This window comes from Juglans microcarpa x Juglans regia, chromosome 4D (genome assembly GCF_004785595.1).
Source record: "Juglans microcarpa x Juglans regia isolate MS1-56 chromosome 4D, Jm3101_v1.0, whole genome shotgun sequence".
Lineage (NCBI taxonomy): Eukaryota > Viridiplantae > Streptophyta > Magnoliopsida > Fagales > Juglandaceae > Juglans > Juglans microcarpa x Juglans regia.
Window position 1 is genome coordinate 28,498,980 of NC_054600.1, and position 15,713 is coordinate 28,514,692.

At 39.0% G+C, this 15,713-nt stretch overlaps 3 protein-coding genes across 4 annotated transcripts; 2 read left to right on the forward strand and 1 right to left on the reverse strand.

Moving 5' to 3' along the window:
* The first annotated feature begins 57 nt into the window (after positions 1–57).
* LOC121259665 lies at positions 58–1,964 on the forward strand. The gene has a single exon (XM_041161334.1). The coding sequence runs from the start codon at positions 345–347 to the stop codon at positions 1,749–1,751; it is 1,407 nt and encodes a 468-aa protein (XP_041017268.1). The 5' UTR covers positions 58–344; the 3' UTR covers positions 1,752–1,964.
* Positions 1,965–2,411: 447 nt separating this feature from the next.
* LOC121259662 (glycine-rich domain-containing protein 2-like) lies at positions 2,412–6,682 on the reverse strand. The gene is made up of 8 exons (XM_041161328.1): positions 6,240–6,682; positions 6,017–6,134; positions 5,681–5,923; positions 4,895–5,350; positions 4,265–4,800; positions 3,589–3,784; positions 3,256–3,411; positions 2,412–3,172 (listed from the first exon to the last, which is right to left on the reverse strand). The coding sequence occupies exons 1-8, from the start codon at positions 6,395–6,397 to the stop codon at positions 2,582–2,584; spliced, it is 2,454 nt and encodes an 817-aa protein (XP_041017262.1). The 5' UTR covers positions 6,398–6,682; the 3' UTR covers positions 2,412–2,581.
* Positions 6,683–9,029: 2,347 nt separating this feature from the next.
* LOC121259667 (CBL-interacting serine/threonine-protein kinase 8) lies at positions 9,030–15,586 on the forward strand. 2 transcript variants are annotated; one of them, XM_041161335.1, is made up of 14 exons: positions 9,030–9,531; positions 10,008–10,070; positions 10,171–10,242; positions 10,353–10,460; positions 10,553–10,627; positions 10,744–10,797; positions 10,915–11,040; positions 11,483–11,572; positions 12,682–12,804; positions 13,665–13,784; positions 14,468–14,584; positions 14,813–14,869; positions 14,975–15,049; positions 15,139–15,586. In XM_041161335.1, exons 1-14 carry the CDS (start codon positions 9,373–9,375, stop codon positions 15,238–15,240), a joined length of 1,341 nt encoding a protein of 446 aa, XP_041017269.1. In that variant the 5' UTR covers positions 9,030–9,372; the 3' UTR covers positions 15,241–15,586. The 2 variants fall into 2 exon arrangements, with proteins under 2 accessions (XP_041017269.1, XP_041017270.1); XM_041161336.1 differs by lacking the exon at positions 9,030–9,531 and adding an exon at positions 9,598–9,689.
* Positions 15,587–15,713: the final 127 nt, after the last annotated feature.

The window sequence follows — 15,713 nt, forward strand, 5'->3', positions numbered from 1 at the left end:
TTTGACGACCATACACGTGGCTCGAATGTACTATAAGTGGCGACCCAATCGTCATCGATAAACAGAGAGACCCGAAAAGATGGGTCCGCTCCCCCATCGCCCCCAATTACCACCATTCTAGCTCGTGAAAAAGGATCTTCTCCCCCGGCCTGCGCCGTTTTCCTTTTCCCTTGTCCTTTTCTCCTATAGCCCCTAGACTATCCCAAAAATGGCTTCCGAGCCCCAACTACTTCATACCCTAGGCTCAGTTTCCCTCTAAACCAACACCCCCACCCCCCCCCCCCCTCCCCCTCCCCCTCCCCCTCCCCAAAATTCCATACCGTATCCCGTTTCGAGCCAGGGAGATGGAAAATTACTCCTACTCGTCTTACCCTGATTCGGGTAATTCTTCTCCTCGGTCCCGCGAAATCGAGTGCGAAACCCCGTCGTGGGATGAGACGTCAACGCCTGCTTCTGTGCACTACAAAGTGAAATTCATGTGCAGCTACGGCGGCAAGATCCAGCCCAGGCCCTACGACAACCAGCTCGCCTATGTTGGTGGCGAGACCAAGATCCTAGCCGTCGATCGTAACGTCAAATTCTCTACCATCGAGTCCAAGCTCTCCTCCCTGATACCTGACGCCGATGCTGTTTGCTTCAAGTATCAGCTTCCTGGTGAAGATCTCGACGCTTTGATCTCAGTCACCAACGATGAAGATCTCGAGCACATGATGCTGGAATACGACCGCTTGTACGGGGCATCCGCTAAGCCCGCCAGGCTAAGGTTGTTTCTCTTTAATATAAACAATTCTGTTCTCACACCGGCTCCGGATCCGACAAGTTTCGGCTCTGCGAACCTCCAGCAACAGGAGCAGACCAAATCGGAGCGGCAGTGGTTCGTTGACGCTTTGAATTCCGTGCAGATCGACGGTTCCTCACCCCCGGCGAATCCGGATTTGCAGTTTGGATTGGACAAGGGGTTGTTCCCTGCGACGAAGTTGCAGGATTCGGCTCCTGTGCCGACGGTTCCTGACGCTCTGACGAAGGATGTATCGGCCGGATCGGACTGTGGATCGGAGGGCCGACATCAGATTGGAGAATCGGCGGTGTCTCCGACGGCGATCCAAAGGCAATACCAAGACATGCAGAGGTTGCAGATTGCTGCCAACCACGAGCAAAATATATTTCAAATTCAAAGCGACGATGGAAACCCTAGGGCCTACGCTAGAGAGTACTACCCACAGAAAGCCCCGGAAAAAATGGCACCCGCAGCGACGGCGCTTCCGGTTCCCGTACAAGTCCCGATTTCGGCTACATACATGCCGGAAAGGCACATGACCACCGGAGGCTATCATCCTGTAGGAGCCACTGGGCCGGACCATCATCAGCCAGTATATCTGATTCCCACGCCAACGGGAGTATACCAGGCCGTACAACCGGTTGGTCACGCTTACTACGGGGTTCAGAGAGTAGTATCGGAGGCGTACCGGGAACAACCAGTATACAATGCGGCAACTCAACAGCAGCCGATGACGGTTGGGGGTCCTTATGGTGCTGAAGGAAGTATTCAAGTGGTGCAGCAGCAGCAGCAGCAAGCGGAGACTGGGTACGCGCAAGTAGGGTTTGATAGTGCGGGGAGGCAGGTGTACTACACAGCGCAGGGAGGTGTGCTGCCGAGCTATCAGACTGTGGTGGTGGATGCAAGACAAGGTGGCGGTGGTGCCGTTTTGAATCAAGAGGGTAAGGTTGTTGCCAAGAACTCTGCCGTGTGAATTCTTCAAGTTGGTTCACAAATATTACCTAAATTTACTATTATTTTCTATTTCATTACCGCAGATTAAATAAAACGCCGAAGGGAACTTTATAGGTTGTGTGGAATGTTTATTAATTTGGTTTTGGGAAGGCCTTTTTGGTGGTGCAGCGGTGTTGGTTTGTGTGATGCTATGTGTTTTTTATTAATTGTAAATGAAAGACATTGATTGTTTTAAAGAGCGTAGATTGTGTTGGTCTCATCAATGCCAGTTTTCTATGCCTCCCAACCAATTCATCTGCTTACTGGTTATAATAATATTGAAAATATAAAATGGAACAGAGAAGAAGACAACTGTTTCCGGCTGGACCCTTTTCTCTCTCTCCCGGAAGTTGCAATGGTTACTTAAATTAGAGATTTGGACAGTGAATTGAGATGACCTTGAAAGTTGAATAAAATATTATTAAAATATTATTTTTAATATTATTATTATTTTAGAATTTGAAAGAATTAAATTGTTTATTATATTTTGTATAAAAATTTAAAAAAATTATAATGATTAGATGAGATAAATTGAGATTGGTCGGAGGTCTTTTGTATTCAAATGGTTTCCTATAATTTTAGGGCACCGTAATTTGCACTCAAATGCGGAATTAGTGGGAAAAATGGCCAAAACATAAAGGAGAGACGCAAGCAGCATATTCACTTCTAATCTAATTTTATTGACCGAAATGGTTCATTAATCATAATTCGGGGGGCCATGTGTAATCTACACGGCTACGTGAGCTGTTATTTAGGTAGAATTGGCATAATTCAGAACTTAATGTGGCATAATCTTAAGCTGCAGGCGTCTCATTTCCCACAACCACCACCACCACCACCTCCGCAACCTCCTCCACAACTGCCCCCACCACCGCCACCTCCACACCCACCACTACAGCCCCCTCCCGCATGACACCCACCACTTCTCACCAAATCTTTGTGGTCGTAACCATCATCACACCTTCCATATGGGATGCCTTTCATCGAAGCTTCACTCTTGCCACCATAGCGCTCTCTACAGTCTCTGCCATCCTCCGCACCACCATCAGCACACCCTCTACAAGTTCTACAATCAGCAAATTTTTCACATGCCACACTCTTGCGCGGAGCTTTCCTCTTGTACCCATGTTTTCTGCTGCATGTACAGTTCTCTTTTAGGATCACTTTTGTACCTTTCTCAACTGCCTCATCAGCACCCATTGCTTTCTCTAAGGCAATGAAGGAGTTGGTTGTTCTGGTTTCTTTGTTGCACCTCTTGACATCTTCCGTCAAAACATTAACTATTTCTTTTTGATCCTGTATGTTGTCTGTGCTGATACCACTATAGCCCTCCTTCCTCAAAATATCAGAGATAATGAAAGCTGATAAGATCCCGGGCAATACTAGCCACTCTTCCTTGCTCTGTTCATCAAATATTGTAATTATGCGACTCGTTGTCATAATTATTATTCTGAGAGTCTTTGTATTTCATTAAAGAAATGTACCTTTAGAAAGCCAGATTTTAAATTGAATAAAGCCACGGCTTTTCCATAAGGATTTTCTGATGAGAATTCGACAGCTGTCATGAAGTTCTGTTCGTCTTTTAGCTTCTCACAGCAGTCGGATTCGTACTCCAGTTTTCTACCAGGAAAAATAATTACCTACAGGAAGAAGATCGGAAGTTTGGGTAAGCTGCAAGCTGAATGTTATGGCCCTGATTAGAGTGAATTAAGTCTTGTTCCATTTCAATTTGAACTTTCAAGGAGGATCATCTGCTGCAATTGATCAGCATATGGTCCAACCATCTAAATCTAGCGAGGCATGGTAATGATACTCACCTTCTGAATACCTGTGAGCTCAAAAATATGGCCATCTTCATTCAATTCCTTTTGAAGCTGAAGCAACCAGTTAGCGTTAATTAAAGACCACCTTTTCCCATCAAATTCTGCAAGCACATGGGTTTCTCCGGATGCAGCCATGCCTGTCACTTCTTTCTTGGAAAGAGAACTGCTTGCATCTTTTATTGTTGATTCGCTGTCATGTGCAATAAAGGAGGATAAAATTAGTGTTGGAATTGCCGAAAGTGAGGTGTATAGGTCTTGTAATAGAGTTATTCAACTTTTAAATAATATCAAACAATATTCTTCGCTTCTTTTATCCTTAATCAGAAAAAAAGTGGCGAACAATATCTTTGGTACCCATCCCGGGCACTTAATGCTGTCTTGCTCGATTCATGCTTCTGTGCTGCATGCACGAGCACATACTAGCAGAGATAGAATGACTAGGTGATCGTGGTTGATGCCTAAAAATTCTAGATTTGGAAAACAAAGGATATCAAGATGGTCGTGTTCTGTCTTAAAATCGTGACTCGAGGATATATAAAACTGATTGTCTTGGAAACTCTGATACGTGATCATGTAGCAAACTGTAGTGAAATACCTCTCTAGGCTTAACGGCAAGGATATTTAGAAAGCTCATTGCAAATTGAAAATTTTATATTTTAGTTTCACGCACCTCATGAGGAGACTGATGATCTCATTATCAGCCTCATCCAGAATAAATGTCTTGGTATCAAGATGCAAAGGCCTTCCAGGAAGTGGAATGAAACATGGACTTTTTGAGAATGGACCTGTTCGAACCATTTGCACCACGTATGGTGCTGGGGTGGGAGCAGTCAAGGAGAGAGCAATCCGTAAACTAAATGGCTTCGAAACCGTGACTCCATGATTTGGCATCAGGTCAAACCATTTCTCTATGGGCAGTTTAGAGATTGGATGAATAAGGTGCTCTAGAGAGATTGAAGTAGTTCCCAATACTTTAACCGCCCTCTCTGTGAAGTTGAGGGATGAAGAGGTCATGAGTTCAAAGAAAAGCTCTCCAGTAGGTTCACACTGGAAAACGGTGATCTGTTTCTTTCCAGACTCGGAGTATATGCTTGTTCGTTTCCTGGTGTTGAAGACTAGATCTGGCTGTTCCTTTCCAAAGGAGACGAAAAGGTTGCTCCTAAACCCGACTTGTAAGTATTTGATCCCCACAATCTCCAGCATAACCTGAATTAGAATTAGGAAAACGTGTAAATAGTAGGCTAATATAAGAATTCTGCCTTGGTCGTGAGAATTGGTAGAAGATGATACTGGAGGCTACCTCTACAAGTGTCTTCTTGGGAAGCCGAATCACATTCTGATAATCATTGGATGGAGTTAATTTCATGCTCATAGTATTCACTTTGTGCAGATTAATAGCAAGAGGAGATGGAGCACGCCCTCTATACATTGCTCCCGCCCTCCAGTACCTTGAACCAAATGCCTCTTCCCACTGCTTGGTGGTTCTGGAAAACCCAACATCCAGCTTTTTACCCTTGGTTCTGTCAGAATCTGTGTCATCATGCTCTAATACCTTGTCCATTATTGCCACCAGATCTTTGCAGTAAGAATCAGGATGCAGTTGGTGTGAGTGCCATATGAGGTCAATGTCATAAGTTGGGACACAGAAGCGATTAATTGACCTCTCTTTGTTTCTCTTTATCAAATGCAGAAACCCCTTATATCTGGCCACCGCTCCCTCAAGAAAGTGGTCACCATTCATGGCAGGACGGGATACCTGCAACATGCATATGTTGGCAAACAAAATAGGATGCCAACCTTCACTGGTCTATTATGGAATGGGAAAGCTAGAGAGATACACAATCTTGAAGTTTCAATATACAGTTCACCTTTCTTGATAGATACAAAAGACTGAAATCAGCTGTATGATATGTTTTCGAATGTTATGCCATGAATTGTAGCACACCAGCTATTTTTGGCAGTAGTTAATCAATCATCTTAAATAATTTAAGAACTTGAATCATTTCGAAATGAACGTAAATAATAATACCCCAGTACAGATTTTTTAAACGAATTTCCTTTGACAGCCTAGGATTTTCTTCATTACCTGGTAGAAGAAAGGACATTGCCTTTTGACAGCTGAATGTAAATCATAGTCAGCACCCATAACAATTGCACCAAAATTCTCTGTTAACTGGCTCCTTGGATCGAGTTCGTATGGTTCTGTTGGATACATGATATTCCAAATTTCTTTAGTTTGCTTTTTGCAAGTTCCCTGAACAGAGGATGCGACGTTCCAGTTGTCAAGAACTCTCCCATAAAGTTCTTCGCAGTCGTTCATGTAGCGCACCTGAAAAACCAATAAACGTCTTAATTCAATACCAACCAACCTCTAAATGCAGACACTTTCAAAGCATGTTATGAGTTTGATACAGAAGACTACCGGGTTAAGCCTATGACAATGCCATATCCATTCACAATCAAGTGGCACGACCAAAGGGCCTTCTGTTACATCGAATTTGGTATGTTTCGCAAGTAAGGGAAGCCAACAGTGCTTATACCTGGCAATGAAAGCATGATTAATGGAAGACACTAAAAATTCATAAATTTCAACGCCATTTTCAACCGACCAAAACTACTAAGGAACACCTTGTTCGAGTGCTTACCTCAAAATGGCTCGGTCTAAAACTGGACCATCATAGAGGTAGCGGTTCTTGTCGACCTCTGCAAGAAACTTTAGTTGTTGCTTTGCTGCAGCCACGAGGTCTTCGCTTATGACAATCTTCTGCGCCTCGTCCCACTCCAATTCTTGCTCCTTCTCCATTCTCGCTTCGAAAGCTTCCCCACAAAAGAATAACAAAAATTCCTTTTGAATCCGATTTTGTAACGGCCCAAACTTAAGAATTCAATGCGGATGTAATTCACGATATCACTTGCTCGTAAAAAAAGTCATAGGGTCGAAAATGTTGAAGGGAGTGTGTGTTGGTGTGACATTTAAGTTGAAAGCTCAAGCGGAGGAAAATGCTAACAACAATGTAGATTTGGGTTTTGCGGATCAAATGCTGCCATCGTCTCTCTCTCTTCCTAGGCTAATGTCTAATTTGTTTCCTAGGCCGGTTGGTATTTATAGTTCTAAATATAGAGCCCAAAAGTTCCAACGAGGAGACCAAAACAACCCTCCCTTCAGCGTGACAAGAGCACCCCTTGAAACTGGGCAGCTTTCGTTTCAACGTATTCATGAATTGTGTATTTATTTGTCATGTCTTTGGTACTTTCCAACAAGTCGACGGGTTTAGTGGGAGCCCGTGGCAAGCAAATAAGAAGTTGTTCCGTGCAGGCATTGTTGGTTGCCATAGTTTGTATGCGAGTCTCAGAGCTAGAAATTTAGGGACCTCTCGCATTGCACACCAAGTGCAAATTGATAGCAAGGTGTAAACAACGCTTAGCACACACAAATAAGTCAAATTGTTGTATTTGAACTGCATATCTTATTCATGCGTCAATTCAGTTAGGACATTCGAATCTCCATTAATAGCATGATGGGTTTACTCATCAATTGATAAATAAAAGACTTTCAGTGGTATAATACGGCGAGTTTGAATACATATGATCTTGCTAACAAAGATTATGAGCAATGTCACTCCTTATCTAAGTAGCCTGTTATGTTAAATACTTAAAATACAACGTTGTAATTAAAGATGATAAAATGCAAAAGATGAATAATAACATTTTCCAAATATTATCGCCAGCTCAACTTTGAAAAGATTGGAGAATAACCAAAATCCATTGATCACAAAATCAATATATGCATTGATAAATGGTGCAATGGACGTCAACCAACTTAATTTTTTTTATTGTATACTCCTAGATAATCTTCCTGTATGCATTTTATATATTGATAACGATAAAGATCCTACCTTGAGATATTATGTATTTCTTAAAAAGTATATTCAATATTAAGCATGCATAGAAAAAAGAGAGTAGAATCTTGTTTCCCAACCCCAAGAAAATGTCTATTAGAACCAAATGATTAATAATTTTTTGCTCTAATTTATCCATGGCACCACCAAACATTATTAAAAAATGACATGTTTTACTATCATTAGAATTGTGTCGCGTCATTTAAATTTAATCAAACGTAATGGCCAAAATTAGAAGTCGATAGTATTACTTAGTTTTAATATATTATATAAATTTTGGTAGTTTTGAACATAAAATGCATGTCATCTTTAAGTTGAAAAGGATGCCAAACGTAATTTCCATCCCTAGCACGTTTTCGTTTCTGCTGCACAACTTATCTTCCTTCCTCGGAGTACAACTCCGGATAGACGTTGAAATTAAGAGAGTCACAAGTGACGTGATGGACAAGAGCCATCGGCATCCCTCATTTCAAGTGTGCAATATCATATCTTTAGTTGACGCATTCATTAACTTATATTATACACTATAACAATAATCATTGTATTGACAACATTTCCAGCTCATCTACCAGTGTGTCTTCTCTGGCCCCGAAAGAAAGATTAATAAAGAAAGCAATAAATGATTAAAAAAAAAAAAAAAAGGAACAAAAGATGGTGGAAATACCGAAACGGGCCAGCTCCAGTTTTCGTTTTGAAGAGTGGTTTGTAGATAGGGACGCATTTTTCTCGCCTAAAATAATTACAAATGTCCCCGCTGTCTTTTGAAAATTGAGACATGAAATCTGATTTTCTGAGTAAACGTCAATAATGAGGCGCCGGTCTGGCTCTGATTTCATCTTTGCCACCTAATTTAATTACTCGAATACAAATCCCAATTTGCCTCCAATACCTTTTTTACGGAATCACATCAATATCTTCGATTTTATTATTTTTGAAGTTTTGAGCTAAACAGTGTTTAGTATATCAACATTTTAATAGATAGATAAATAATCTTATATATATATATTAATTGAGTAAAATCTCCTAGCATGTAATTCGGAAAATATATATATATATTTTTTTATTTAATGATTAAAAAAGTATTTTTTAATAATATTGAATTTTTTTTTTTGTTTTTAAGAAAATATTTAAGAGAATTAAAAAATACATAAGAAAAGAATACACTTATCGGGAGGATCTTGGTGGCTATAGTGCCACCCATAGTTTTAAGGTAACAAATCCGGCTTACTTTCTTTAAAAAAAGAAATTAGACAAATTTAAAATTCACCTAAAAAAAACTAATTTTTAATAACAGTCTTATCCTCTAAAATTGTCTCTAACATGGCTCCGGTAATTCTCCTAACCCACCCTCTCCCTCCCGCAATAATTTACTTTGAAGTCGTGGAGATACTTATCCTATCTCTGATGCATATCTTAATTCTACTCAATTATATTTTAATACTCTTATGAGGGTTTGTATTATATCTTACTGCACCGGAAATTATATGTATAAATATATATATATATATATAATGTTGAGACAAGATGAGAAATCCCCAACTAGATAGTCTGGGCTTGTCTTCCTTTTCTTGTTCCTCTCGCTCTCCTTCCACCCACTTGGAATTTAATTTTCTACGACTTGCTTTTAGCTTTCGCTTTCGCTTTCTCGCCTAACAATCGATCCCCATTTTTCCAGCTGCTGCTTTCGAGCTGTAGAATATCTTTAAAATTTTGTTCAGTACAAGCCGGAGTAGCAGAATTTGATCAAATTAGAATATTGCAAGGCGGAAAAGCTGCTTATTAGTGGAGCGTCGTTTGTGCCGCTTTGCGGAAAGATCGTCGCTCTTCTGGTGCGAATGCTGAGATTGAGTTCGGGGGGAAAAGTTTAGTTGCAAGAGAGATGGTGGTGAGGAAAGTAGGGAAGTATGAGGTGGGGAGGACCATTGGCGAAGGAACTTTTGCCAAGGTTAAGTTCGCCCAGAACACGGAGACTGGTGAGAGCGTCGCCATGAAAGTTCTCGATCGCAATACCATTATCAAGCACAAGATGGTCGACCAGGTTGCTCTTCTTTACCGACCAAGCTAACTGAAATTCCCTGATACTTTGGTTTTCGAAAAAGAAAACGAGAATTGATAATAATCATGGAATTGGACGGTGTGGATGATCTTCTTTGGAGTTTTTTCGCCGAGACGTTATAGTTTAGCAACACCTCAACAGTAGGAGCAGATCTTGTAGAGCCTTTCTATATTCAACAGTCATTCCCTTAGATTTTTTGCCTTTCCTGAGCAACGCTTTGATTTGATTGTTTTGCCGTGCATGCCGCTCGGTGTAGGCATACGTTTTTGCTGTCTTATTCTCCTCTCTCCATAAGAAACTTGGAGTATTAGTTTTGACATGTTTTCTGTCCTTATGATGTAAACATCGGGTAATTGTGATCGCAGCGTAGCGTAATTCGATTTCTATCTGCTGCCTATCCGACCAACTTTTCGTTTTCCAAATTTTCTGTCTCATAGTATTTTACTATTATCTTGCAGATTAAGAGGGAGATATCTATAATGAAGCTCGTCAGGCATCCTTATGTTGTTCGTCTTCATGAGGTATGCTATTTGTTTCTGAAGTTCTTTTTTGGGCATTTATAGGCATTCTATTGCTTTACGAGTTTATGCATCCTCTTACGTGTAATGTTCTTTTGTGCAGGTTCTAGCAAGCCGTACTAAGATTTATATAATCTTGGAGTACATTACAGGTGGTGAATTGTTTGATAAAATAGTGAGTAGTCTAATCTAAGATACAACCGCAATAGATGGACCTTTTTTGTGAGTATCTTCTTGTCTTCTTTCACTTTTGAATGGAATGGTGATGTGGTAATGATTATGCAGGTTCGTCATGGACGTCTTAGTGAAGCCGAATCCCGTAGGTACTTTCAGCAGCTCATCGATGGCGTGGATTTTTGCCACAGCAAGGGAGTCTACCATAGAGACTTGAAGGTTTTCCTTGGCTGGCATTTGGAAAGCAATTCTAGTTTTTTTTTTTTTTTAATTTCAAAAAATTCTTACAATTATTTCCTTCCATTTTACAGCCTGAAAATCTTTTACTAGATTCCCAAGAAAATATAAAGATATCAGACTTTGGTCTGAGTGCGTTGCCTGAACAAGTAAGATTTTTGTTGAAGTTATCACTGTCTCAGTAAGTGTGTGTGTGTGTGTGTTTAACAATAGCATATCTGTGAGAAATCATATGAATTATTGTTACTTGGTAATTTGCACATAGGGAGTTAGCCTCCTTCGGACAACATGCGGGACTCCCAACTATGTAGCACCTGAGGTAATTATTAATTTATTAGGGTGGTAGCTTCTAAATTCAGTTGAACACTCTGATGTAAAAGAATACATTTTAAAATGCATGCCTGTGTATTGAATAATTTCATTTTATTTTCTCTAGGTTCTCAGTCACAAGGGTTATGATGGTGCTGTGGCGGATGTTTGGTCCTGTGGGGTCATCCTTTATGTTCTGATGGCAGGATACCTTCCCTTTGATGAGCTTGATCTCACCACGCTATATAGTAAGGCATGAGCAATTATCATGGGTACTCTTTTAAGGATTATCTTGCAGATAAGCACTTTGCATGTTGCAAATGAGCAATTTTTTTCCCCTTTCTTGATGGGTGCGAAAGGCTTCAAATAATATTTAGTGGCACAAACTGTGAACATTTTTTTATGGTGACAGTAGCCCATTTACCATTGCTTAGTTTCTATGTGGAAATAGAGATCAAGCAGTCCTGTGTACTGCTATATTTGTTGGAAGGAAGGTGAAGATTTTATCTCTGGTCAATGTATTAGTTTCTCTGAAATTCTTTTATAGGTGCACTTCCCTGTGAATGCTGGTGTCGATCATCATTTAACTCTTGTTTGCCTGTCCATACTGAAGATATCCCATTTTCTCTTATGTGCTTTTTGTCAGAGATGTTAGACTTTCATATAGGTATCTTTTTTAAAATTGTTTTCTGCAGATTGAGAAAGCAGAGTTTTCATGTCCATCTTGGTTTCCTGTTGGAGCAAAATCCTTGATTCATAGAATTTTAGACCCAAATCCTCAAACTGTAAGTATTGTTTCTTTGACAAAACATTTATTTTCATCTGTACTATATGCGCTTTTTCTGGTTGCATCAGACAGTTAGCATTTGTTACAAAGAAACACGATAGCTGGTATATGATTTGGAATCAAGTTGATGAATAACATAAAAAGCATGCAATGGGTAGTATTGAGTTGTTGGGGCAATAGAAAGGCTACAAGAGTATGGTTCTTGTTATTATTTCTCCCCCCATATAGTGTTTTAAGAGCACCAATGCTTTTGGTAATTAGAAAATTGACTTGGTCTACGTGGTCCAAATGCTAAGCCTGCACTGAGAAAAGTCCATTGTTGACTGCAGCATTGCCTTTTCCTAGGAAGTAAAATTCAATGCGGCGAGGGAAGGGGTTGAATGTTTGATACTGTTCAATCAAGTTTGGAAAAAAATGCGCAAACAAATAAAGTGGCTATATATTATTTTCCACTTATATTATTTTAATTCTTTTCCTAGGAAGTAAAATTCACTGCGTCAAGGAAAGGGTTGTAATGTTTGATACTGTTCAATCAAGTTTGGAAAAAAGGCATAAACAAATAAAGTGGCTGGAGCCATCATGGCTCTTTCATTTAACAACCTGTACGATTTTCTGCCTATGCTAAGAGTTTTATGTCTAATGGCTAATACAAGAAAACAATTCGTTGAAATACTTTCTTTCTTGTGAAAGTATAACAAGTAAGCTAGTATGTGCCTGGACCATAAATGTCAAGATTTTTACTTTTAATATCCAATTACTTAAAATTCCTGGTATGTAAGGACATCCTACATGGACTTCAGTTTTAGATTAATTTCTGGGGTGCAAATTGAAACAGATCATGTTCAACCTGTTAACCTCTCTTATTAGAAATAAAACAATTATAGAATGCTTTGGTATATATTCCTTCTAGAAGGATGTTTCTAGAAGGATGTCATTCCCTTGTCTGTTTGTTTCACTATCAAGTTCCTTTTATCTGCCTACAAAAAAAAGTTCCTTCTATCTGATCTTTGTAATTCTAGTGCAAGTGTCCCAGTGCAGCTGATGTATTTGATCTCTAGTTATGTCGGTTCTGGTTGTTTCTGAGAAGTTCCTTTCTGTTCTGTACAGCGTATTACTATTGAACAGATCAGGAATGATGAATGGTTTAAGAAGTGCTATGTTCCTGTCAGACTTCTTGAGTATGAAGATGTAAACCTTGATGATCTAAATGCTGTTTTTGATGATTGCGAGGTTGGTAAGGCTTTTAAAAGCTACATATTCTTCCCTTATATGTCTACTTCAGTTGAGATTTTAACATTCATTTTATTTTACTGCTGCTATAAAGATCTATTTTGTTAATGTTGTAATTGGAAAAGTTTGTTGTCAGCAGTTGCCAAATTCTCCTACTATAGGTATTGTTCCCAGGCTTGAACCACAAATGGTAGCAAATCATTCCTGATCTCTACCATTCACCCATTCAATCCAATGTTGTAATTATATTTTTTTTCTGGATGGCATCCTCCTGTCCTGCCTTTTGTTTTTCCCCTTATTTTTGGAGTTATATACACATACAAAAATCAGATTGCACCAGTTGTAAAAGTAGTTTTTCTCACACCATAATTTGCTATGATTTAAATATTTTCCCAAGCACTATTTTGAATATGAATGCTGTTATGTCTATTGAGCTTACCAAATATCAAGTTGACTTTTTAAGGAGCTATCTTATCCATTAAGTGCTCAAAATAATTGGGGCTCAAAAATTAAGAAATGGCTCTTTAGATCCAACACTTCCTCCCATCAACTGTGTTCTGTGAGAGCATATGCCCTCTCTATACACATAGTTGAAGTTGTATATATCGGGAACCTTATTCAGTCACTATATTATAGCTTAGATGACCAACTGTCAATATACAATTGTTTATGTTGTTACATTTTATCTTTATCTTCAGTTGTGAATGGATTATGCTTTTAATACATCTATAGATATCATTCGCATTGAAGATACTGATATACACACTAGATTAGATATGTTATCCAAATCAGGTGTCCATGTAGTTTGGTATTCATCTGCTTTATTCTTTTAACACTCTTGAAATCATGGTTTACTTTAGGAACAAAGGGATAATGAGCAATGCAGGAATGAGGACATGAGTCCTTTGATTCTTAATGCATTTGACTTGATAATTCTATCTCAAGGATTAAACCTTGCATCGCTGTTTGATCGTGACCAGGTATGGATTATTGCTTCTTTACTGTTAGGATTCATTTTTATCTAATTTCTGCTCAAGCAATTCCACCTCTGGTGTGAAAAATAAAATAGTATATAGATCATCGTTTACCTGTTGAGGGGTCATTTGAGGACGCACATGAGGGTATCATGTATAGACACAAATATGACATGGGCTGTTGGTCAGGCAACTTCTTGAAACCCAGACTATGGGACATGGATAGCTATGTTTAATCGTGAAATTAAAATATGCAGATGCTTTGATCATTGTAATAGTGCTTTTTAGCATGTCAGAGACCCATATTACTGAGACAATGATAATAATTATACTTGGCAGTAACTTCATTAACAAAGGCGAAAAAAAAAAAACCTTTAATACACATTTCTTAGGTAAGCAAAAGTGGAAAATACTATGAGTTCTAAAATAGGTATCAAACACAAAGTCCATACTATAATATTGCCTATCATCCTTAGGGATACGTCCCGCATCACAGACAATGAATCCCATGCAAACTTGGAGCCGCGAATATATTCTTTACTTTTTATCTTTCAATGCTTCAATTTTGCCTTTCATCAATAATATAAAAAATCTCAATATCATACAAGAAGTTTATGTTCTCATGGAATAGTTTGACAAACTTTTCCTACTTCCATCAAGATGTTTGAATTTCTTGCTCTCCTTGACAGGACTCTACAAAGCATCAGACACGCTTTCTTTCACAGAAGCCCGCAAAGGTCGTTTTATCGAGTATGGAAGTTGTTGCACAATCAATGGGGTTTAAGACTCACATACGCAACTTTAAGGTAGACCTCTCAGCATTTGTTATTATAAATAGTATTTTTATTTGAGTATTTTCTACTTTGGTTAATATATATATATATATATATATTTGAACTGATGTAGCTACCAATGATTTTGTCTTGTAGTCCCGTTTCTTCTGCTCTATAGATATATATAGTTCATTATGAAGGATGATATAATCCTGCCTATGGTACCCCCCAAACTCATTCTAAATTTGCATCAAATTTCAGATGAGAGTGGAAGGTTTGTCGTCAAAGCACCAGAGTCATTTCTCAGTTATTCTGGAAGTAATCTTTCCATCCTGGACCTTCAATATTTTAACCTGCACCTTACTTTCTCATCTGCTCATCTCTGCTGTAGTAAATTAAACTTTTTAACTGTTTTGGCTGAAGATTTTTGAGGTTGCTCCGACATTTTTAATGGTTGATATTCAGAAAGCAGCTGGAGATGCTGTTGAATATCTCCAGGTAAGTGAAATCTAATTTACGCATCAGATTGTCACATAGACCAATCTTGATATTCTTGGTCATGATAAGAAAGTTTTCTCTTGTTACAGTTCTACAAGAACTTTCGTAGCAATCTTGAGGATATCATTTGGAAACCACCTATTGATTCAAGCAAATCAAGGATCACCAAGGCAAAGGGCAAGAAGCGTTGATGTCGTTCCTGTGAGTGTAACAAAGATGATGTTACGCAGTGTAATCTGGGGGTTGAGAAAGATGATGTTGTTCCTATAAGAACACATTAGGATTACAGCTTGCTCATATGCACCTCAATCCTCCATCCCCCCCCACGAAAAAAAAAAAAAAAAAAAAAGGCCGGGTAGATTGAAAAAGAGAGGAATTACAAAGAGGATTAAGTGTAGTAATTATCTCAGTCGATTTGTTGATGAAAATTAACGAGTGTAATGTTGTAGTTCTTTAATTGCCGAACATGGTGGTGAGTTCAGAACTTGTACGTTTAAGTTTTGACGCTTTTATGATTAAACGCTAGCTGTTCATTTTTGTGGGTGTCTGCTATTTACTAGTATGCTCCGTAGAAAAAATGAAATACAAATATTTCAGATTTCTTTTAGGGCTGTACAGAAACCGGCACCACCGGCCGCCACTGATGCGAATCGACTGGCCGTGT